Raw genomic sequence first — 23,079 nt, 5'->3', positions numbered from 1 at the left:
AAAATACAGTAACTCATAATATAGTATTTAAAATACTTAACTAGCAGTAAAAAGAACACAAAATACACCAGAGAAACACGTAAGTACCAAGAAAATTTAGACGAGTCTACGGCAAGCAGCAAACAAAATTTACAACAAATAGGGCAAAGCAATTTGGTGCACTAACAGGCAGTAAGAAAAATATGGCACAAGTGAAGCGAAGTGACTGCAGGAAGTTCCAATGAATAAAAATTATGGAGAAGAACAGATTTTGAATAAGCATCTTGAACTGATTATCGAGCATAGGGTATAATGTATATATGCGAGAACAATATGAATGAACTTATGAAAAAGGGAAAACCTCACTGTTCGCAACATTTGCCAAGATTATCGTGTTCCAATTGTTGCTTGATCGATGCAATGAAAGATAATCTTGGGAAGTCACCAATACAGGACGTCGGTGCTGAGCTTTGCATTGCCTCAGCAGGTTTGATGACGTTGAGTTAATGATTATGCCAATCTTGGACGTGTAAGGAAATATTCGCTAATTTCTTGAGTTGTGCGGAAGCAAGCTTGGAGTATCGCCTGATATTACTAATTGCGTGGCTAGCATTTTTCCAAGTTAGATCATGAGAGATGTTGGAAAGTTAGGTCGCCGCTGAGATATATATGTGAAAAGACCTGAGGCGGATCCAGGATATTTGGGGGGGGGGGTACCTTTTGCCAGAATGGTAGGCACAGAATTTAGGCCAATTAACCATTATGTGAAAACAGTAATTGAGGAGCGGGTCATGAGAACATGTAAAAGTAATTGGAGGATAGAGGCTGCGACAGTGGAAGGGCATGACTTGAGAGCAAGACAAAGAGCAGTTGCGAGGTGACTCACCATGGGTGATTTATAGTGAAAGGTGAGATACGACACATTTTCCCGGGGGCAACGGAAGTCCTTCACGGCCAGGATGGAGGGGGGGGGGGGGAGCGAGCCCTAACCTAACCTAACGCAACCTACGATTTTTTTCTGCAAATGGTCATTATTGATGCTTAAGTTAAAAAATCGTGCCAACGACTCGTTGGTACAATGTCATTCCTGTTTCTTTAATTGTTGCCAGTTTTCAGTTGACAAAACTATCAATTTTCTCCGTCACGCAAAAATCGCTGGGTGTCGCGTCTCTCAGTTCGACTTAAAAACATAAGGAACTAGGGTTGCAGGGCAGGCATTGCTGTAGTGAAATTATCCCGGAATGACCTGTCTACGTTGCAAATCTGAATAGAATGGCAGAAAGGCACATGGTGGTAATGATTCGTGGGTTTATGTTGCCCGACACTCTGATCATGATCGAGTGACGCCCAGTGGTCGGTCAGTGCATTGTCTTTGCCCACCGGAAGCTTGCGCCGAAAGGCACGTGGTAGTGATTGGAGGAATGGAATCGCAACAATACTTATCAGAATAGATTGTGGAATTAGTGTTCCCAGGAAAAGGGCACATGTTTTTCGAAGAAAGCAACATGCTGCGATATGGACCTCGGTTAGTCTCATTCTGTTTGTGGTACCTGGTCACCCGGGGATGCACCATCCAAATCACACATGTGTATTTGCCTTCAAAATCTTGCTCTGACAACTTTTGCAGTCCCATTTCTACATATGTATCAGTCTCAGTACTTTACATAGCAGTCGGTATTGGTAGCCTGGATGAAAATTTTGACAAAGGAATACCACTGCCAGCAGAGGCACCAAATAACAAAGATTTTTTCTTCCCTTCTGCACTTGTAAAAATGCAATTTGACTGCAATTAACCCCGATAAGTTGTAGGTAATGCGATAACCGCACCTCTGAATTATGTAAGCTGTTGGCTGATTTCCGGGTTCTCACCCAGTGCCGTACGACACACGCGGGCCTTGAGGGACTTTCGAAAAGTGGAAAAGCAGAAGCCCCCCCTCCCTGCCCCCACCTTCCGACGCCCATGCATTTACCGGTATACCGGGTGTTTCACGAATATCCCCCGCCTGAATAATTCGTGAACAGGTGGCGCTATCGAATAAATTTCTTTTTGGCAAACATCCTTGGGACATCGACCATGAAGTGAGTAGTGAGCGTCTCATTTGAATACGCTCACTAATTGGCTAGGCATCTTAACTTTTAACTTTTTCTTCGCACGCTTATGGAACCTCAGTTTTACGCATCGGGACCTTCAGCGAAAAATCTTGAAAGAAAAAACCGCATCGACACTTGCGTATTTCTTGCGCGGAGCAGTGCACCAATGCGGCCTTTGGATCAGCTATCCGGTTGTTGATTGTTTGTCCGGTTGTCAAAGTGTTTCGCTCCCTTGTACTCTCGGAGCGGGTTGGAAATTGTTGGTTCACATAACACTGCGATCCCAATTAGGGTCTCTGAGGGAGGTTTGACATTGGCAGTTCTGCGGGACTGCCTGTGGGCTCCGCAAGACTCCCGTAGCAGCTATTCTTCGTCTTAGGGGCGATGCAGTGTTCTTTTTCTGTTTCTCTTTCTTCCTTTTTTTTTTTGTAATAATGTGGAACGTGGATCAATAAGATCTTCGCGCGCTTACGGAAGCTCTCCTTTACTCATCGGCACCTTCAGCGAAAAATATTCCAAGCAAAAAAACGCATCGACACTTAGTGATTTTTTTCGAATAATTAATCGGTTTCGGTTTACATATTGCTTGCGCGGAGTAGTGCACCAATGCACCCTTTGGATTAGCTATCCGGTTGTCAATTTCGTGTTCATCCGCCTGGTTGACACACGGGGGTGACGGAAGTTAAGGAACAGCCGCAAGACCTCAGGAGACGCTTTGGTGTTCCCTCTCCTTTTCTACACTACATGAACTTCACCATATCGCGCTATGCTAGCCAACCATAATTCCGGATCAAAACGTTTCCCTCCTTGGATTTGGTAAGTACGGGTGTCGTACGCCTTTCTTTCTTGTTCTTCTTTCTTTTTTTTTACCGATGATGCCGTATGTAAGGACAAAAAGAAAGGCTCCACCTACGGTCTTCAACAAATCGGTCGAGAACGTTGTCGTTCGGGATGATGGTTTGCTAGGAGCGTGCTATGTGGTGTAGTTAATTTTTAAGAGCGTGCCCACTAGATCACAGCGCTAGCGTCGCATTCGTCATCATGCATGGCAGGAGCGCGCTATCTCACCTACGGAACGGCAGAACGGCAGTGCTGTTTACCAGTCGCTTTCAGAAGGAATATCAAAGCGTCTCCTGCGGCTGTTCCTAATCTTCCGTCAACCGCGTGTGTCAACCAGGCGGATGAACACGAAATTGACAGCCGCATACCTGATCCAAAGAGCGCTTTGATGCGCTGGTACGCTCAAGAAATGTACGCTCACCGAAAGCGATTAATTACTTGGAAAAATCACTAAGTGTCGATGCAGTTTTTTTCTTGCAATATTTTTCGCTGAAGGTCCCGATGCATAAAACAGAGGTTCCATAAGCGTGCCAGGTAAAAGTTAAAAGGTAAGAATCTTAGCTAATTAGTGAGCGTATTCAAATGAGCCGCTCACTACTCAGTTCATGGCGGATGTCCCAAGCATGTTTACTAAAAAGACGTTTATTCGATAGCGCCACCTGTTCACGAATTATTCAGCCGGGGGATTTTCGTGAAATACCCGGCAGTCATCAGCGAAAAGGCGTGCAGTGGAGACACAGCCTCATAGATAGTCAAAGTGTTTCACTGCATTTTCAACGATTACTTTTTGAAGAAGAGAGGGTTCACGAGTTTCATTCCACCTGCTCACTCATTCAGTACTCCACTGAGGAATAACGTACAAGAAAAAAAAAACAAGTTTTCCACGTAAATTCTCGCGGCGAGTTTGGCAGTATCCAGTCCGGTAGTGGGCAGAGTTTACTAATAATCTTTCATGCGGTTATAATAAATACCAAGAAAAGCTTGCGAATCAACGAGTCATAGTTACAGAAATTTCGGTAAAAATAATTTGGCACGTAGCAGCTATCCCTGCGTTGCCCGAGTTCAAGGTAGGCACGTCACATTAAACCCGTTCGGGTCGGGTTGCAGTTGCAAAAGGGGACCGATATTAACATCCATGCTAACCAATATGTATTCAACGCCAATATCCCACTACTGCCTGTGTATTGCTCTCATGTGTATTTCTTCTATTTCAGGTGCCCCTAGTTGTCAATGGACGCCACAGGTTTTCACAAGGAGGACCTGAAAGTAGAACAAAAAACATTTAAATTCGTACAAACGAGGTGTATTCAAGAATTGTTGGACACAATGATTTGTGTTTATTGTTTGTGATCATCTTAATTTCTTCTTTTTTAAACATATCTCTCTCTATACATTCTTGTTGTAGCTCGTAGCCATTAAGTGCGCTCCTCAAGGAGTGGGCCGAAATTATCCTAAACTAAGGGTCATTATTACTTCGAAAACTGTGCTGGAGACACCTCTTTGTAGTATATGGCGCGCTGCGATGTAATACCGTCTAAACAGCCAGCGTCACCTGTTTTCAACTTTCGTAGTTACTGAACCAGTTCCATACACGTCGCTCCTAACGGCGAGAGACGACATAAGGAGAAAATACGACGAAGCAATGATGACAAATTAACACAACGTAGGAGTAGCTGGTAGTTTTTGACGATATAGCAGAATAAGAACTAATTTTCGTAAGTTCCTCACAACACATCACGCTCATTCGTGTTTCATTTCATTCGTTATCTGTTCCTCTCTCACGTAAAAACAAAATCTTTACTAGGTCATTTTCTTTCGTCATCAAGAACTCAGTGGTCGGGCAAACTTAACTGTTGGAAATAAATATTCCGTGGTCCTGCGACCGCAAATGAACTCTCTAAAATGTACAGTCGCCGGAGGAAATTACCAAGAGCGAACTTAGACTAACAAATATGCCAACATTTAACAGGATCATATTATCTGCTGAAGTGTCTGCCCTGCTAAGCGGTGCGGGCACTGCTAAACTGCACGGAGCCAAGCCGTGGCTTTCATTCGCTGAAACGTCTTCCACAGAATATGATCGCGTGTTTGTTAAATTCTTTGTCGGGGAAAATTACCGACAGCACGTTCATACGAATACCAACAGTTCCTAGCTACATGGACTTTACTGTAATCTCAAAGACCCCTGCAGTAGCCAGGTCTCCTGTAGCCACAATAAAATAATACAACTGTAGAGCCATTTTCCGCAACACCGGCCCTGAGAGCGCATGAGCGCATCGGCAAATCCACGTATTCTATGCCTGTGTCATGACACCGCTAGTAGTGCAACTTCGTTGACAACACTCGTCTAAACTAAACTAAACCCACCTGCGCTTCTCTGCTCGACTGTAGAAGGATTCTACCTCTAATCCTCAACAGTAGAACCCCGACCCGGGTTGTACATTTGATCGTATCCATCACTTGCTCCAGTCAACACAGAGCTGTGGCTCGGAGGAGGTTCCGTTACATCTTATGCCGCTGCTCCCGAGACGGCATCCCGCCTTTGTATCTTCGTTCCTTCGCGTCCTGTTATTCGTCACAACACCATCGAAAACGTGTCCTTAAAACGCGCTCTGATCAGCGCCATCTATAGGAAAAACTAGCAACGGAGGACATACAGAACCGCTCGTAAGACATGCGCCAGCTGTTGTATTATCGCCGATTCACAGCAGGGGCTATATTGCAGCCTTCTCAGGTGCAGAGCGTTTACTGGGCAGGCGTGGACCAATCCACACTTCCAGATGTAGACACTATAGTACAATCGCCGCATTCTATGGTATCATAACGAAGCTATTCAAGTGCGTCGCCCTTACCGGATGTGATGCGCAAGCAGGTGAAGCGAATTTTGTAAGCATGTGTCCTCGAATTCTAATAATGTTCATATTTTATATGGAAGAACAGTGGTCTGCACTTAGCAAAAGAGAAAAACAATAAGAAGAAAAACAATGCTTTGTTTCAGTCATGCAATCCATGTTTAAGGCCAGAGCACCATACCTGTAACCGTGTTCAGATTTCTGCTTAAAGGGAGGGTCCGCAACGGTTGTGCCCAAAATTAAGTGAAAGTTGATTTCAGCAGAGACCACCCCCCAGATGCTGACAACAGCCTCCGTTTCGTATAAATGTGCGCGTATAATTTATAAACAACGAAAACGATAAAGCGAAACCGAAACTATGAGAGCAGGCGGTGGCATCGGAATCGAGGAGCGCCACGCCGTGACGTCAGTCGCGAGATTCGTCTGCCGTGATTCCTATGTGTTGTATTGCATTGAAGACGCCAGGAAGCAAGTTACGCTCAACGTGCAGTCATGGAAACCGACTCCGCATCAGAATAGAACTCCACGGGACTTCAGCCCGATTCAGACGTGTATTCTAATAAGGAGAATGACTTGACCGTCACCATAAACCACAACGACTCGCCGTATTCGACGGACCCTGTACCAGTGCGCGCGTCACTTGAAACCGAGGCCTCGGACCCATACACTGAAGACTGTCGAACTCGGAGTAGTTTCTAATAGGTTGTCGCACATTCTTATACAGGGTGTCCCAGAAAACGTGTCATTGAATTATAATAAAAAAACTACAACTAGAGTCATGCGGTCAATGGCATTTGTTCTTACTGGGTTTTTGCCACCTCCTCATATGAATGTCGTGTAACGTAAGTTTAATTATGTAAATTTTTGCGAGCTTAAGTCGGAAATTTGCCTAGTAAAGGTAACTTTCTAACCACGCCAATGTGAAGAGCGTGTCTAATTTAGTCAAATTAATGATAATTGACAGGGATATTCAGGAGCTATCCCATCGGAGAAAATAGCCGAACATCATACTCTACGGAGGCCGCACAGAATAGCGCACGATGAATTTTTCAGCGCAATCTTTGTCAGTCCGACGAAAGGAGGCTGGAAACCCAGCCCTCCCCGACATCGCAGAAAGAGATAAAACAGGCACGGCTTATCATGTCCGACTTTCGCTGGGACTTTGCTTTCCCTCTCCCAATTTTAGGAACTGTTACTTTTTCCACTATCACTCTGTGGGCTGGCTTCGGAACCTCCTTTCGTCGCACTGAGAGCGATTGCGCTCAAAACGTCATCGCGCGCTATTGTCAGGTGCTCCGAAAATCATGATATTCGGCTATTTTTTCCGATGGAATAGCTCGTGAATATCACTGTGAATTATCATGAATTTGAGTGTATTCGGCACGCTCTTCATATTGGTGGGGTAAAAAAGTGACCTTTACTTGGCAAATTTCCGAGTTCAGTTCGCAAATATTTACATAATTAAACTTGGAGTACATGACATTCACATTAGGAGGTGGCAAAAACTAATAAGAACAAATGCTGTTGACCGCATGATTCTAGGTGGCGTAGTTTTTTTTATTATAATTCCATGACACGTTTTCTGGGACACCCTGTATAAGTGCCACGGGTGCACGCGTAATATGAAACATGTTGCAGGTGCACATGCAGTCGGGGCCTCCCGCAGGTGCCCGCAGGTGCCACTCCGAGTTCCCGTATGAGCCGTCTTTTCGTGTCGAACATTCCTGGCTCAAAATGATGAGAACATATCGTTCTCGAGCTGGTCTTCCTCCACTTGATTTTGCGCAGCGTCATTTCCCACTCCAAACGACGTTGTTTGGCCGTCGGAAACTGGAAATATGCTACGTCTGTTGTTGTATCCGACCTGTTGCCACAACTGATTATACAGCATGTCTTACCGGCCATCGTGGTGGGTGTAAGATCAGTGTGCGACGTAACGAACACAATTGCTACGGAAAATTTCCTTCGTCAAAACTGCCAAAACACACAGCAAAGAAAGGCGGACGGCGCGGGATATCTCGCGACTTACATCACGCTCGGTGTTGCTTGCAGAAAAGCGCTCGTGGCTCGCACTACCCTGTCACCGAGCGCGTCATAGAAGAAAATCATTTTTATCAAGTTTGACTCAGTTTTCGAAGGAGATATTTTACAGGCATGGTCGTTGATGGCTAAAGGTGACGAATATTCGAAAATCTCGGAAGGGACCTTATGCGGATTCTCCCTTTAAAAGATTTTCTAGCATTCACCTCTACCATATCTCCACCGAGAATAGAGTGCTTTGCCATAACAATTTCACACATACTCTTTCTTATTTTGTTAAATGTTGCGAGCTTGATTTCTTGCAGACCGTCCCGCAAGTCTACGAATGCTGGTTCGAAAGCTGCTTAGGCACTAAAGAAACGAGGGTAGCGTTGCTTCCGGTAGCGCAGAAGCATCGCGATGTAGCGCGATGTCACCCCTGACCGGATGATTCAAAGTGCAGCTCTCAGACGAGGAAAGGCGCCGTCGAGAAGCCACCTTCAAATATCACAAGCACGACCGTAGCATCCCTTTCCTGGGTGTCGTGCCCTGACTGGTTCTTAGGGAGTGATGTTTTCTCTTCCGTGAGAGGGAATTCCTTAATACTCTCAAAATCCGTCGTCTGCTCTTGTCATGGATGCTGTCGAAGAACATTCGAACAACGGGATTTTCAATGCCGTCGTCAATGTCCAAGAGGAACAAAATGACGTTACAGTTTCGAAATCATCTGTGTCTTATGCGACCGTCCCTTTAAGTTGCGTTGATCAACATAATAATATGTCATTACCTGATTCTTGCTTAGATCTCAATCCTTTTTATATAACAAATAGGTGCGCCAGGTGTGCATCACACTGGGGAGAGCTTTTGCTGCCCCAATCAGAAATTCCAAGATCTTATTTCCTATTGATTGACCTTCCATCGCCTGTTTCACCTGAGAAAAGTACAAAATGAAATAATGTGTATCTCTGCTGAATGTCGAAAGAAAAGAGAGCTTTGAATTTACCTTTTCTATATCTAGTTGGTGTGCTCCAGCCATAGCAGCGAGCTCTTCCATGTGTCTAGTGCTCCCCTCTTCCATAATCTAGCACAAAAAAATTCTCTTTAAAGGGACTCTGACCAGAAGTTCGACAAATATTTCGTTTGCATCTATTACGAAAGTATAATATGCCTCCAAGCCACACGCGAAATATTTTGGCTGTGCGCGGAGGCAAAGTTTGCCAAACAGGGAGCTGAAAACCGGCTTCGCTTTTCCCCCTCAACTCGCGCAATCGGGGCCGAAATCTAGCCTCTTTGCAGTGGACATCCGCCAATTTCCGTGTGTGTGACGAAGTCACGAGGGCCACGTTTCATTGGGCGCCCGAACCGGAAGTTCTGTTGTTAGTGAGTTTGTGAGAGCGTCGGCATCCGTCCGGAAAGCGATCTTCAATATGGACGTCGAAGGCAGAAATGCGGAGACTTCGAGCCCGGAACTTCTTTCTGACCTTTCTGCGATCGAGACATCGAGAAGAAAATTCTGCGTGCTGAACAGCTCGGTAGGCTTTCGAAACGTCGCCGATGCCGCGAATGCGAGACGAAGTTAGAGCTCTACGAACATCAGTTGCAGATGAAGCAAACAGCATTAGTCGACTGTCTTCAGGTAAGCGATGAGCTTTTTAACGCACACTGTGATCGAACATGTAAACGTTCTCAGAAATTTCGTGTTCTGATATCTAATGCGCACTTGCTGTTCATGGTGCCGGTGTGGCTGGTGTGTCATAATGCCGAAGGAGATCGAATGCTTGTGCCGCAAGGAGCTCGAAAACACTGCCGAATGACTGCAGTATGAGTGCTTTACAACCCACAAAGATTTCCAACTTCTATTCTTCAATATGACTGTCCTGAAGGTCGCATATTGAACTCCGTGGGCAGCGCGAACCTATGAGCGACTGTATTCACAAGTAAGTCACATGTGTCCTTGTCGAACGATGTTAAAATTTGGGCGCCCAAAACTGGTTTGGTCCTGCAATAGAGTCGTTAAAAACTCCAGTACAGGGCGCAGCACATAAAAAGGCTATACAGTACACGACTCTGAACTGGAGAAAACCAATATAGGCAGTTTTGTAATTGTCAGTGTGCTGTGTCCTGAGTCACGTTTTTATGTATTGCCCTGTGCATAAGGTTTTAGCGTAGGTTTTCAGCGATATTGAGTATTCTTGATTGTCGATTCAGTGAAAAGCAAAACAATTTTGGATTCTAAAAGAACACAGCATGTGTAGTAATGTACAGGGTGTGGGCAGGTAAACTGAAGTTACTCTCAGGTACATGTAGAAATGACAATGCACACACACTTTACTGTAACCGGTTACCTATTTGCCTAAACTATATTTTATGTACATCTGTGTAGACGATGCAGATACACTGCGTATCGCCAGTTTGCAAGGTGAGTATGGCACAAGCTTGGAAAAAACAAGATCATGGTCATCCCAGCCTGTGCAGTGAAGAGGGTCTGGCAAGCCTTTCCCACAGAAAATGCCACAGGCTTCAAGTACCCAAGATCCTAACTGGGGGTACCTCTTCGCACAGCTCGTCTATCACATTTAAAATAATTCAGCATCTGTATTTAGGATGATCTATAGCTCTCAGGATGATGCATGGTTCATGAGTTCAACATGTTGTGTTGAAACACAACACTAGTCCTTTTTAATGAGTCTTGCGGAACGATAGATGAGCACTCCTTTCGTGACATTGTGTACCATTGCTACAGTGAACAATTTCTTGAGCAAGACTGATGAACGAACAAAAAATAGAGTCTTGTCTTCCAAATATGTATGTTCCTTGTAACTTCCGTATTTGTTAAGTGACCCATGTTGATGTCCCCCCTCATGTAATGCCTGCAATGGCCTTTGAGACATATTCATAAATAAATAAATATCAAAACCGGAAAAAGATGTAACACGTATCCTCTCTTTGTGTGAATGATACATAGACATTCTCAGAAGATTTGTACATAGTCACACTTTGCCTCATTTTGCATAAAGCCTAGTTCCACCTCTTACATCATCTCCACAATCTCCAAAGCAGTACAAGGCTAAAGTAATCAGCTACTACATAAAAAGAAGGAGGGGAGGAAAACAAATGCTGGCACATCTAAAATTCGAAGAAACCCTGGTACTTTCACGGGGCTACTCACGGCTCAGTGCTGGATCAGATCCCGATGGAAAACAGCTTTTCTGAGCCTCAGTGATTGATTCCCTTGATTGCACTGACTGTGAGGCACATCTCATGGGCTTGGTGGCAAGTGGGCTTGCGTCTGATAGTAAGGTTTGGAAGAAAGGGAGCAAGGAACATCTCTCTACGGTCTTAAGGATATCAACGTTACCTGTCAAGGTACAGCATTTCATGTTGCTTTCAGTAAGTACAACACTCCTCATAGCAGTTACCATTCGTGTTGGGAAAGCATGCTGAAGTTAGCTCAGGCAGTGCATCCTGAACTGTGAATCGGGTTCATAGAGAGCACCTGGTGAGAGGGACAGCAACAGTGTCCAGTAAAGACTCTCCAGGAATTTTGTGTAGGTTTGGGGGTCACACCTTTTAATAGTGTTGATGGAAAGCAGGGTGTGTGAAACACTGACTTCTGGTAGATGAATTTTTGTTATTTATAACCAGGTACCCATGTTCTAGTAATCTAGAAAAAGCCTTGGCTCTCTTAGAGGAAATTGCTAATGAATCTGAGTGTCTTTTGTGGAAACAGGTTGTAACTGCCTTTCTATCCACCCTTCTTAGTTGCCCTAGCAAAAGCAAATATGTAATGCTGTACACCATATCTGATGCTAGCACACTAATTGCTTTGAGTGTTCTCAGGCTTCTGAAATGGAACTACCTCGTACATACGCTGTGCCATGTCGGCAAGAACATAAATCAGACTGCCTTTACTTTTTAAATTGGCCCTTCAGAGCTTCATGTGACTGCTAGAATGGCACCCCCAAAACAATAGGCAACAAGAATGATTTCTGCAATGTATTGAGCTTTGTAAAACAACAACTTTATTTGAAAATATATTCCAAAAGCCGGGTGACAACCTCATAATGTAGCGTCCTTTACTGCAAACACCGCTCAACACAACGAATAAAAACAGAGCGTAAACGTTTTGTCGCCTATCCGGGTGGCATCATCAGTACAACAGAGGCCAAAGATGAGCACATCAGCCTATCTAAGAGGGAATCTTACACATCCGATAGGGGCCACGGTATGTATTACAGGCTGAAGCATCACGCCTGATAAAGCAGGATTCTAAGAACTTTCTAGGGTCCCATCGCTAGTCATGAGCAAAGGTTACTGCACCATCAAAATATATGTCCCTTAGGACAGCAGTGGTAGACTGATTCGGTCCTGTTTAGTTAAGCTAAGCATTAGTAGCCCTGGCAACTGGCTCTTTTAGTCTTGTCCCACGTCTTTTGTCTATCTCGCCAATGTAGGTTGCATCACATTCTATGCACTCAACTTGATATGCACAGTCAAAATGCCTGATGGGCACAGTGCCCTCCAAATAGCGTATGAAATACATTGGATGAAAGGAATGCGGACCACCGATTTGACTCCTTTGATGTTGTTTTTGATTGTTCTCTGTTGGAGGGATGATGCCACCTGGATAGGCAATGAAACGTTTACTCTCTTTATTCTTAATTGTTGTGTTATGCCAGTGTTCTGAGTAAAGCATTTTACGTTATGAACTTTGTTTGAATGATGATTCGTGGCGAGCTTCATACCCTGGGCCACTACTCTAACAATTGCTTGTGGTAGTGTGGCGAAATGGAATAACGAGCCTTGTAGACAATTTACTTGGCAATATATTTATTTGTCTCTCATAGGTTGAAGAACCCAGTGTGGTGTTACATAACGGAGGGGCACGTAATTATACAAGACCGATCACCAAAAGGCCTTGCTTTTGACTAGATTAAAATGTGAAGCGATTGTAATATAACAAATGCTGCATGGTGGCGATATGATAGGTTCTCCTCACGAGTTGTCGCCACAGTTACGGTTAGTTGAGAAACTGCATACAGGTAGCAGGATCAAATTTTAATTAGGCTACTTTGGCCAACACGCGAGCGTAGAGCACAGTGTCAAAAGCCCTTACAAAATAAAAAGAATACTACATCTACGTGGACCCAGAAATCAAGACAGTTTGAAATGCTGTGAACGAATTCCACTACGTTAGTTTTGCCTGAATACCCTTTTCTAAAGCCATGCTGGAATTTAAAAAAAGAAATTGACAGAGTCAACTTGGTTGACAACGTGGTAGTACATGATGTGCTCCATTAGTTTACAGGGAACCCTAAAATGTGGAGCTGGTTAATAGATAGAAGGAGCATAGTTTTCACCTCTTCTGAAGACAGGAATAAGCTTGAGACCTGTGTCCTCGACTCACACACATGCTAAACACCTTTCACACAGATTAACGTATCTTCGTTCCAGCTCTTTCACTTTCAGATGTTCATCTCTGTTGAGTGGTCTGTCATTCTTGTAATACAGATTGGAATTGAAATGCAGGTGCATAAGGGATGCTCTGAAAGAAAAGTGTTTGGTTTTAGTCCTCTTAATGTTTCTGAAAACGAAAACAAACTTCACGGTGACTATTCTTCTGAAATGAGCAATTCCAGGATGACAGCAAAAAAAATATATCTTGCCATATCATTATATCCACCTGGCACTTCAATTGAATAATGGCAGTTGAAGATGACGATGATTCAATTTAATGACGCATAAGCAACTCGGGCTATAGTGCGCCAAAACCATGGTAAAACTGTGACTTGTTAAATATCAGACGATTATACTAAAATAATATACTTTGTTGGTTGGTAAATTGAGATATAGACAAAAACATGATATGATAAAAATAAGCAATTGAAGAAAAGGCAATTGTTGGCTTTGTGTGACTGATGTCGAGTTTGCCACACTACGTGTTGAATAATAATGTACGCTGATACGCAGTAGCATATAAAGTACAATCATACACACGCTCAATATGTGTGGTGGATATGTGAAACCAATATACACATACTTACATTTCAAACTTTCTTGAAAAAGGCAGTCCAAGTCTGTCGGATTTGTCAGACTCTATACAAAGCCAGTAAGCACAGTGTGGAATGACTGATTCATCTTTCGAAGGCAGAGGTGCAGCTACCACGACGCTTCGTCATCTCAATGCTTCGGAGCGGCATAGCCTAGTAAGAAGCCATCACAAGGATCTCATAACGATAACTTGGTCGAAAAAGTGGAGGGTTCCGTGGGATATGTAAGAAAGCATACGCGTTACACAACAGCTACGAGAATGATCGACTGGACCTGCATGGTTTTCAGTACGTAGACTTGGAACTGAAAAATAAATGTGCTAACCTTGTTGATACTACTTTTCCGTCAGGACCACACGAGAGCACATTTGGTGTTTTTAGTTGAGAGTATCATCAGGTCCCCATGCTCCTTTGAGATGCAGCAGACAGAAGTTCGCTGAGGCGCGTGACTGCCGTTGCGGTTCGTCGCTTCGCAGCAGATCAAGAACAGTACACCGCAACGATAGGTGAAACGTTCAGAATATGGTGACCAACTCCAACACCAACCCAATGACCCGAACAAAGAGGATGAACCGGGAGTCACACAAGTTCGCAGTTCGCAAGCTCGGCATACGGCATCCATTACAGCTGACCGGATACGGAAGCATATATCGAACGCCGTGTACAGATTGAAAAGAAAATCGTAGAAACTGTTGCAGGTCATAAATGCAGGGTATATTTTTCTTTTTGAGGCTCTGTAACAAAAACATATTAACGTAGAAATGCCATTTCATGAAGGAAATTGACAGATATTGCGTGACCACGTGACGCGTTTGAGCCAATTGTGGGTGTCGCGAGTGGCCCCCGTGTTGACGTCATCTTGATGGTGGGCCGGGGTGGATATTCTATATAAACGTATGTTTTCTCGGTTTGACGCTAGGCGTGCTGCACTCGGATGAAGTCGAATGTTTAAAATTCGAGTTTAGAGAAACCGTGGGGTTTTAATGCGTGAATTTTCGCATGGAGAGTCCTTGTTGGGTGCTTTATCGACTACAGGTACGAAAGAGCTCCCACAGTTTCTGGTCAGAGTCCCTTTAATAGAGGCTGAAAAAGATGCTCTTTTCCCGATCAAGCACTTATCTCGACCTTCTTAGAGGGTAGCTCTACTTATACACTAATTTACACACTATATATACTTTACACTTATAATTTACACTATACACTAAGAATATAGTGCCTGCACGGCTCAAGGTATTTACGGAAGTAGTTACAGTATTTAAATACTGTCATAATGTATTTATATTTCGTATTGAATTACTTTCACCATAAAGTATTTATAGGCACTATTTAAGTATATCAAAACAGGTAGTATTTTGTATTTATATTCAAATACCCGAAAAGTGTATTTATCCCCATCCCTGGTTGAGTGTGACGAATCAAGAAACGCAAACTTAAAATATTCAGACGTGATAGTGAGGGAACTGATAAGGAACACGGATGAATTTGAAGTCACCATGAAAATGTTCGATTAACTAAGATGTAGGTCCGTAGAAATGTTCGCTGTACACACACCAGTAATACAATGTAGTGCATGTAGTAGCACGGAAAGTCCCCTCAGAGCTGTTGAGCCCAGTAGCGGTCGTCACGCCGTAAGAGGCGTACTAAGGTTGCCACTTTTCACTTTTGCTTTGAGTGCGGTGCGTTCTACTGCGAATAAAATGAGCTCCGAAAGGACGACACCGGAAATATGTGGACGGGACGAGCACTTGTCCCGTCTATATCCTCTTAGTGGTAGTCCGTTCTTAGAGCTATCTTCTGTACTGCAAGACACCAAGCAGCCCAACAACGTGTGCTGCTCAGCTGGTGGGATTTGGAGACCGTCAAGTACAGCAGCGACACAGAGGTTCGTAGAAATAAACACGTTAACAGGAATCCCGATCACTCATATTTGTTATACCCTATATGCTACTGCGTTCGCTCTCGTTTTCGTGACGCTTCTCACAGAGAGTTGGCGATGCGTTATAGAAAGTTAGTGTGCAAGTTGTTCTGATGTTAATGTGGAAGACGCTAACTTTTAATTTCGCATTACGTGATGATCAGGGTACTAACGTTATTCATCGCGAATTGCGCAAGTAACCAAGAAGAGGAAACTAAACATTTGCTTCGTCGTCATCACGAGAAACCGAAACAGAAAGGTAGCTTATGTCGCAGCATATAGCTATGGACATCACGGCACGAGGGAAAGTTTAATAAAGTTTGGGACTGAAGGATGCTGGCTGGTTCGTCAATGCTGTACGTACGGCGTAAGACACCACAGGTACCAACAGCAGTAACAGAAGTCGCCTATCGTAATCCTCCTTTTTTTAAATTCTAACTGAAGGTAGCGTGTTATATCCGTGATGGACTTTTCGTTGAAGTCATCAGTGTTTTATATATAATATGGCGGGTAAATTGATAGCGACTAGATGGTGGGTGAAGTACATGACCCAGAGCGAGGGGATAACAACACACAGACCCTCGCGTTTGTGTATGATTGCGTTCACGGTCGCGTATGTCAGCGATTTTTGCCAGTAGTACTGTGTCTCTGTTTACACCATGTAATGTGGAAACAGACGGATGATCTCAAGCAAACAGAAACCAAAACGAGTGTCGTATACGGGGTGTAACGCGTCCGTGAGTGATACTTTTTAAGAAATCTAGACGTCAACGATGCCGCTTGGTGCATTTGTGTTGGCGGCACTTTTAACACCAGAAAAGACCGATTTTGTCAACTTTCAGCTGCAATAACTTGAACTTTTAAAAGTGATTTCGCTAATCTGCCAAGTCTACTCAACGTTCTTCCAGCGGAAATGGAAAGTGCATGTTCGATTTACGCCGAAACATGACTGAATGCATCCGGAAATGCATGCGGAAATACACACACGTAGATGCAAAAATCGCCGTTTCGGGATTCCCACGTAGCCGGCCGCGCGTATTTCTGCGCCATGCGGGCCGTCGTTACTTCACCCCCTTGACGTGCCTTAATCGCACAAAACCTGCAGCCTCTGAAAGGTCCCGTCTTGATTTTCTCCTGACGCTTCTATCGTACCATATCTCGGAGGAAGAATGACTTCTTTGGCGCTGAAATACGCGCGCCGGGCAACTTGAGAACTCCGAAACAGCGGTGTTTGCATTTTTTCTCTTGTGTTTTCCCCGGGGAGCCTCTTTTGGGGTAAATCGGACATGTGTTTAAATTTTCGTTGGAAAAAAAAAAAAAACGTGAAGTTGACCTGGAACATTGGCGATATCAATTTTAATAACTGAATTTATAGCAGAAGAAGGTTGACGAAATCGGTCTTTGCTGGTGACAAAAGTGCCATAAAGACCAATGCAGCAAGCGGTAACATTCTACAATGTCTAGATTTCATGTATATATATAATTCATAGACACGTTACAGCAAACACCCGGTGTATCTGGGAGCAACAACAGGAAGAAAAAGACGGCTTCTTTAGGTGTCCGAGGAGAATCTGAAATGTTATTATTTCCGGTAACCAGCCATGGACTCTCTCTCTCTACATGGACTACACGTTAGATGCCGGCAGGTGAAATCATATAAAGAAATTCTGTCAAAGTAACCTGTCTGATTTTTTCTTCATAAGCAAGCTGAATCTCCTGTCGTTCTTTCGCAGCACGATTCTTCATGTCCTGCACATAATTCAAGGAGACATATAGGATGGCATACAACGTTAGTAGCGACGCACTACAACTGGACTTACCTCGTTGTAGTCCCTCAATATTGCACGAGTGCGTTTGCACATGTCGAACCGGGCATTGATATCCTACAAAGAAGATATGAACCAGGTTTCCGTCAGCGTACATAACCTCTCATCAATAAATCAAGCTGCTCCTGTGTACTCACGGCACAAATAGGGTATGTTTGTACTATGTTTTTGTAGGCTATCTGTGTTTAGCCCGTGGACGAAGACTGGGTGCACCTACTGTGCCGCTCCAGTGTGCCGGCCAGCCAGATGAACTGCCTCCGTCAGGCAGCGAACATCTGCCAGCTGGTACATTTCATTTTCACCTGTGTGCTGTTTAGAGATGTATAAGCCAGATGACATCACTCCTCACGGGCGCATCATGTAACACTCCCGCTCAGACGCCCTCTGTACGCTCCACAAATATATACACAGTGTGCACGCAAGTGTACCTCTCTGTACGCAGCAATGTAACCAACCAGTTATACAGTTCAATAAACGTCCCAAAGGACACGGAACATGGTGTCAGAAGTGGGATGTCACCTGCATCACCTCATCTAGCAAGGTGTAAGAACAGCGGCTTTCCGACAGAACACAAGTTCGAGCGCCGATCGCGAGCACGACGTTTTGAAGACGCCTTTGCTCTCGCCCAGCAAGGTAGGCCTGTCATATAGTTTCGGAATGGCGATGGCCAAAGTTGAAACGCCGCATGGAATGTGCTTTAAAAGTGACATCGCCACAGAATTAAAGTCTTTCGAACAACGCTTCAAACTATACTTACTGTTGAGTCGTCTTACCACTCTCCTTCATACAGTGTTAAAACATCAAATGAAAGCTGGTCGTATCTTTCCTTCTTAGTCCTCTCTCTTCACTAATTTAGCACTGTATAGGATTTCTTCCTCATAGTTTCAGTGGGTCATAGCATGTAATGTAATGCAATGTATATAATGTATGTAATGTAATCTAATGTTCTTCACTGGTTCATTGTATGCGCTGTTCTTCGCTGTCTCTTTTTATCTACCACTGTTTATTCATTGTATGTTATTAACTGGTTAATCTGTATATACTGCTGCTATTCATTCTATGTTATCAACTGGTTTCTCTGTATATACCACTGTCATCCGTTGCATGTTATTAACCGGCTTCACTGTATATACCACTGTTATTTACTGCTTGCACTGTACATATCATCAGGTTAATGTAATAAATTTTCTTTATATATAAACTATACTTACTAGGAAATGGAGGCAGTAAAAAATCGGATGCAGAGAAGGTTGCCTTATTCTTATCGCTTGGAGGCACAGCTCTCATTGATGTCTATAACACGCTTGACTTCGAAGAGGCCACCGAGGCAACACCAGAGCCAGATTTAGTGTTGTGGAACACGGTTATAGAGAAGCTTGACAAGTATTTTGCGCCTAAGGAAAACGAAATCCAAGCACGGTAACCCTTTCGCTGCCGAGTTCAGGGCACTGATGAGGTCTTTGATGCGTTCTTAACGGACGTGAAGCTGCGTGCAAAAGCATGTAATTTTCAAGCACAAACTGACAAAATGATACGAGACGAAGTTGCCTTCGGGGTTGAAAGTAACGCTCTACGAACAGACATTTTGAAGCACGTGGATCCAACCCTCCACAACGTAGTTAAAATATGTCTTGCACATGAGTCAGCGGCAACGCAACTGAAGGCATTCCAAGACAACTCACCTGCGAAACGAACCGAGAATGTCATTAACGCCATAGGATGCAAAGAACAGCGTTCCAAAACGAAGCCAACTCAGACAGGTAGCAACGAAAACAAGAACGAAGTGCAGAACTGTCGCTATTGTGGGGGACGACATAAGCGGCTGAGAAGTGAATGCCCAGCTTGGACTAAAAATTGTGCAAAGTGCGGTAAAAAGAATCATTTTGCAAAAGTATGCAAAGCGGGCAGAGTTCACGGTTTGCAAGAAGACAGTCCCATTAGTTCTGAAGAGGAAGTGCTTCACGTATCCACAAATAATGACAAGAAACGAATATTCGCAACTATTCTACTTGAAGATGGCAGCGCAGTGAAATTCCAGGTAGACAGCAGAGAAACCTTGAACGTGATTCCTGCGAAGTTCGTTGAAGGCAGGAAGCTGAGCCCAACAACAACAGCTCTGAGAGCTTGGAATAGGAGTACGGCTACACCAGTCGGGACCTGCCAACTCTGGATAAGGAATGCAAAGCAACGAAAGACTCGCTCTCTCGTTGAATTTTTTTGTGGTAAAAGAAGATTACACACCTCTACTCGGCAAGGATGTGTCCGAAAAAATGGGTCTTCTCACTTTTAACGATGACCTCGTGTCACAAGTATATGAGGAGACAGCTATCTTTGACAAGCACGACGATGTGTTTAATGAAGAACTTGGAAATTGGTCAGGAAAGGTACATCTGACCGTGGACCCAACTGTACAACCACAACTATGCACCACCAGCAGAGTTCCGGTGAACATTAAGGCTGAAGTCAAAAAGCTACTTGACAAACTCGAAGCTAACGGTGTAATCACCTCTGTAGATGAGCCGACCTCGTGGGTGAACAGAATGGTCATTGCAGAAAAGAAGTCGGGAGAAATGCGCATCTGCATAGATCCACAAGCCTTAAACAAAGCATTGCAAAGAGAGGTTCATCCTCTGCCAGTGCTTGATGACCTCTTGCCAGATTTTGCAGAGGCAAAAGTGTTCTCCAGGTTTGATCTCAGAAACGGATGCTGGCACAGCGACCTCGACGAAGAATCAAGTTTGCTGACAACTTTTCATACGCCATTTGAAAGAAAGAGATGGCTCAGACTGCCATTGGGGTTGAAGGTCAGCAGCGAAATATTTCAGAAGCGTCTTCAAATGGCACTACAGGATATGCCTGGTGTAGTCTGTGTGGCCGACGACATTCTAGTCTACGGCGTAAGTGCCATTCAAGGACAAGCGCAAGAAGACCACGATAATAAGGTTGAGAAGCTGCTAAATCGATGCCGCCAAGAGGGCATCAAACTCAACAAAAGGAAATGTGAGCTTAACAAGGCAGAAACTCTCTTTTTGGGACACATACTTACAATGGAAGGTCTTGCAGTAGACACAGACAAGGTGAAGGCAATTACAGGGATGCTACCACCCCAAGATGTGCAAGGAGTGCAACGATTCTGCGGCATGGCTAACTATCTTTCGCGCTATATGCCACGTCTGTCCAGCGAACTAGAACCGTTGCGGAGGCTAACCATGAAAGATACGCCATGGATATGGGGAGCTGAGCAAGATGCAGCCTTCAACAATGTCAAGAGCATGGTTACGCAAACCCCAGTGCTTGCATACTACGACAACAAAAAGGAGTTGACTATACAATACAGACTGGTCTACCATTCAGACTTCGTTACAATAGGCTATACGTTAATAACAAGTGTTACCAATATGATGTCCATGCGAGTGCCGTTCGTGAGGTCAGTACCCATGTGTTTGCCTCGACCTCTAGTGGTTCTAATACAAACCACACGCCACATTCTCGTACTCACTCCAACCCACAATACTCGCCACCCACCACCCGTTCTGCAACGAACGCCAGTGCCTCTTCTGCATAGCAATTTTTGCCACCTTTGAGCACCTCTGTTCCTAAAACATTTTCTGTTATGTACACTAACATTAGATCACTTTGGAAACATCGCGGTGAATTGTGTTCCTTTATAGATTCCTGTGAAGCTGACATTGTTTTGCTCACTGAAACTTGGCTTTCAGCAAAAGTGTCCAACCATGAGTTGTTTCAATGTTGTAAAAATTTTATAGTGTATCGTGCAGACCGAGGTCACAGGGCAGGTGGAAGCGTCCTAATCGCGATATCTGATAAAATCTCATCCTCTGTTGTGAACATCCCTACCAATCTTGAAATATTATGGGTATGTGTAACTTCCAATTTCAAGCGTCTCATCCTTGGCACCTGTTATCGGTCTCCTTCATCTTGCTCATCATTTGTGGATGATTTGCATGACGCTCTCAACATTGTTGTAAACAGATTTCCTACATATGCAGTTTTGTTAGTGGGCGATTTTAACTATCCCTATATTACCTGGCATCCTCATATAGAAATTTCCCCAATGTCTCGCGAATGTGACGCGTTTGTTAATGTTTGCAGAGATTTCAATCTATATCAGCTGATTGATGGCCCAACAAGGATTACAACTTCTTGTGCAAATACACTAGACCTTGTTCTGACCACAGAGCCCGACATCGTTTCAGATATAACCATTGTACCTGGGCTAAGTGATCATTCAATCATTCACTTCTACCTTAATTTCCCAGCGCCACAGTCGCAGAAAAGAATTAAATATATAAGGAATTACAAGAAAGCGGATTTCACCACAATTAATAGCGAGTTATGCTCTTTTTTGGACACCTTTGTGCACGACTTTTACTCTCGTTCTGTGGAATGTAATTGGACACTTTTTAAAAACAAAGTTGCTGTACTCGTCGAGAGGTACATACCTCGCGTGAGACTATCCTTTCAGTCACGCTCCCCTTGGTACAATACAGCGCTCCGAAGGCTTTGCAGTAAAAAGAAGCGACTTTTCCGCGCCGCAAAATTTACTCAGGACGTCCTCAAGTGGGGTAGATACCATGCGGCTGCCTCAGAATATAAGAAGGCTGCGGAAGAAGTTAAATCCCGTTTTTACAGCTTGTCTCTTCCCCACATGCTTAGGACTAATCCACGTCAATTTTGGAATCTTGTCAATAAAGACAAAAATCGGGACTCTTTCATTGCTCTGCGTAACTCATCCGGTGATGACTTAACTAATTCTCAGTGTGCTGAGGCATTCAATAATGCTTTTGTAAGCTCCTTCTCTAGCTCCACTGTATTTTCTTATCCCCCCCTGCTACCTACCAATTACATTCCTATGGACCCAATTGTATTTGACTGTCGTGGTGTTGAAAGTATTATTGACTCTCTGAAGATCTCATCCAGTTGTGGTACTGACTTCATAACATCTAAATTCTTAAAGAATACGTCATGTTATTCATCGCTTATTCTGTCAATGATTTTCAAGCAGTCTCTTGAACAAGGATTGTTGCCTAACGACTGGAAAGTTGGGAAGGTAGTTCCCCTTCATAAGCACGGTGATAAAAGCTCTCCACTTAACTACCGTCCCATCTCATTAACTAGCATTCCTTGCAAGGTTATGGAGCATATCATATGTACACATTTATTTCAGTTTCTTGATTCTAACTCTTTTTTTCATGACAGCCAACATGGGTTTCGTAAATCATTTTCCTGTGAAACTCAGCTCGTATGTTTTGTACACGACTTGAGTTCGAACCTTGACAGTGGATTCCAGACTGACTGTATTTTTCTTGATTTCTCTAAAGCATTCGACAAGGTTTCTCACAGATTACTACTTCATAAACTAAGTACACTCAATATTGACACATACGTCCTATCTTGGATTCATTCTTTTTTGCTTGACCGCAGCCAATATGTCACAGTTAACGACACGAATTCTAGCTTAACATCTGTACTATCCGGTGTGCCAC

General features: G+C 43.8%; 1 protein-coding gene and 1 long non-coding RNA gene across 2 annotated transcripts in view; both read right to left on the bottom strand.

Moving 5' to 3' along the window:
- Positions 1-4,036: 4,036 nt before the first annotated feature.
- LOC135374056 (atlastin-2-like) overlaps positions 4,037-23,079 on the bottom strand; it is a 65,373-nt gene continuing 46,330 nt past the window's right edge. The window contains exons 7-11 of the mRNA XM_064607064.1: positions 17,567-17,629; positions 17,427-17,495; positions 8,785-8,862; positions 8,569-8,712; positions 4,037-4,170 (exon numbers count right to left, since the gene is read on the bottom strand). Of these exons, the coding sequence (XP_064463134.1) occupies positions 8,587-8,712; positions 8,785-8,862; positions 17,427-17,495; positions 17,567-17,629 (336 nt within the window). The 3' untranslated portion in view covers positions 4,037-4,170; positions 8,569-8,586. The remainder of the gene's footprint in view (positions 4,171-8,568; positions 8,713-8,784; positions 8,863-17,426; positions 17,496-17,566; positions 17,630-23,079) is intronic.
- LOC135374057 (uncharacterized) lies at positions 12,825-17,420 on the bottom strand. Its single transcript, XR_010416734.1, has 2 exons — positions 13,826-17,420; positions 12,825-13,326 (listed from the first exon to the last, which is right to left on the bottom strand). It is a non-coding gene; the product is annotated as an uncharacterized LOC135374057 (long non-coding RNA).

The sequence above is a fragment of the Ornithodoros turicata genome, unplaced genomic scaffold (assembly GCF_037126465.1).
Source record: "Ornithodoros turicata isolate Travis unplaced genomic scaffold, ASM3712646v1 Chromosome41, whole genome shotgun sequence".
NCBI classification, from domain to species: Eukaryota; Metazoa; Arthropoda; class Arachnida; order Ixodida; family Argasidae; genus Ornithodoros; species Ornithodoros turicata.
The sequence above is the reverse complement of the archived record's forward strand: the minus strand, read 5'-3'. Positions and strand labels throughout refer to the sequence as shown.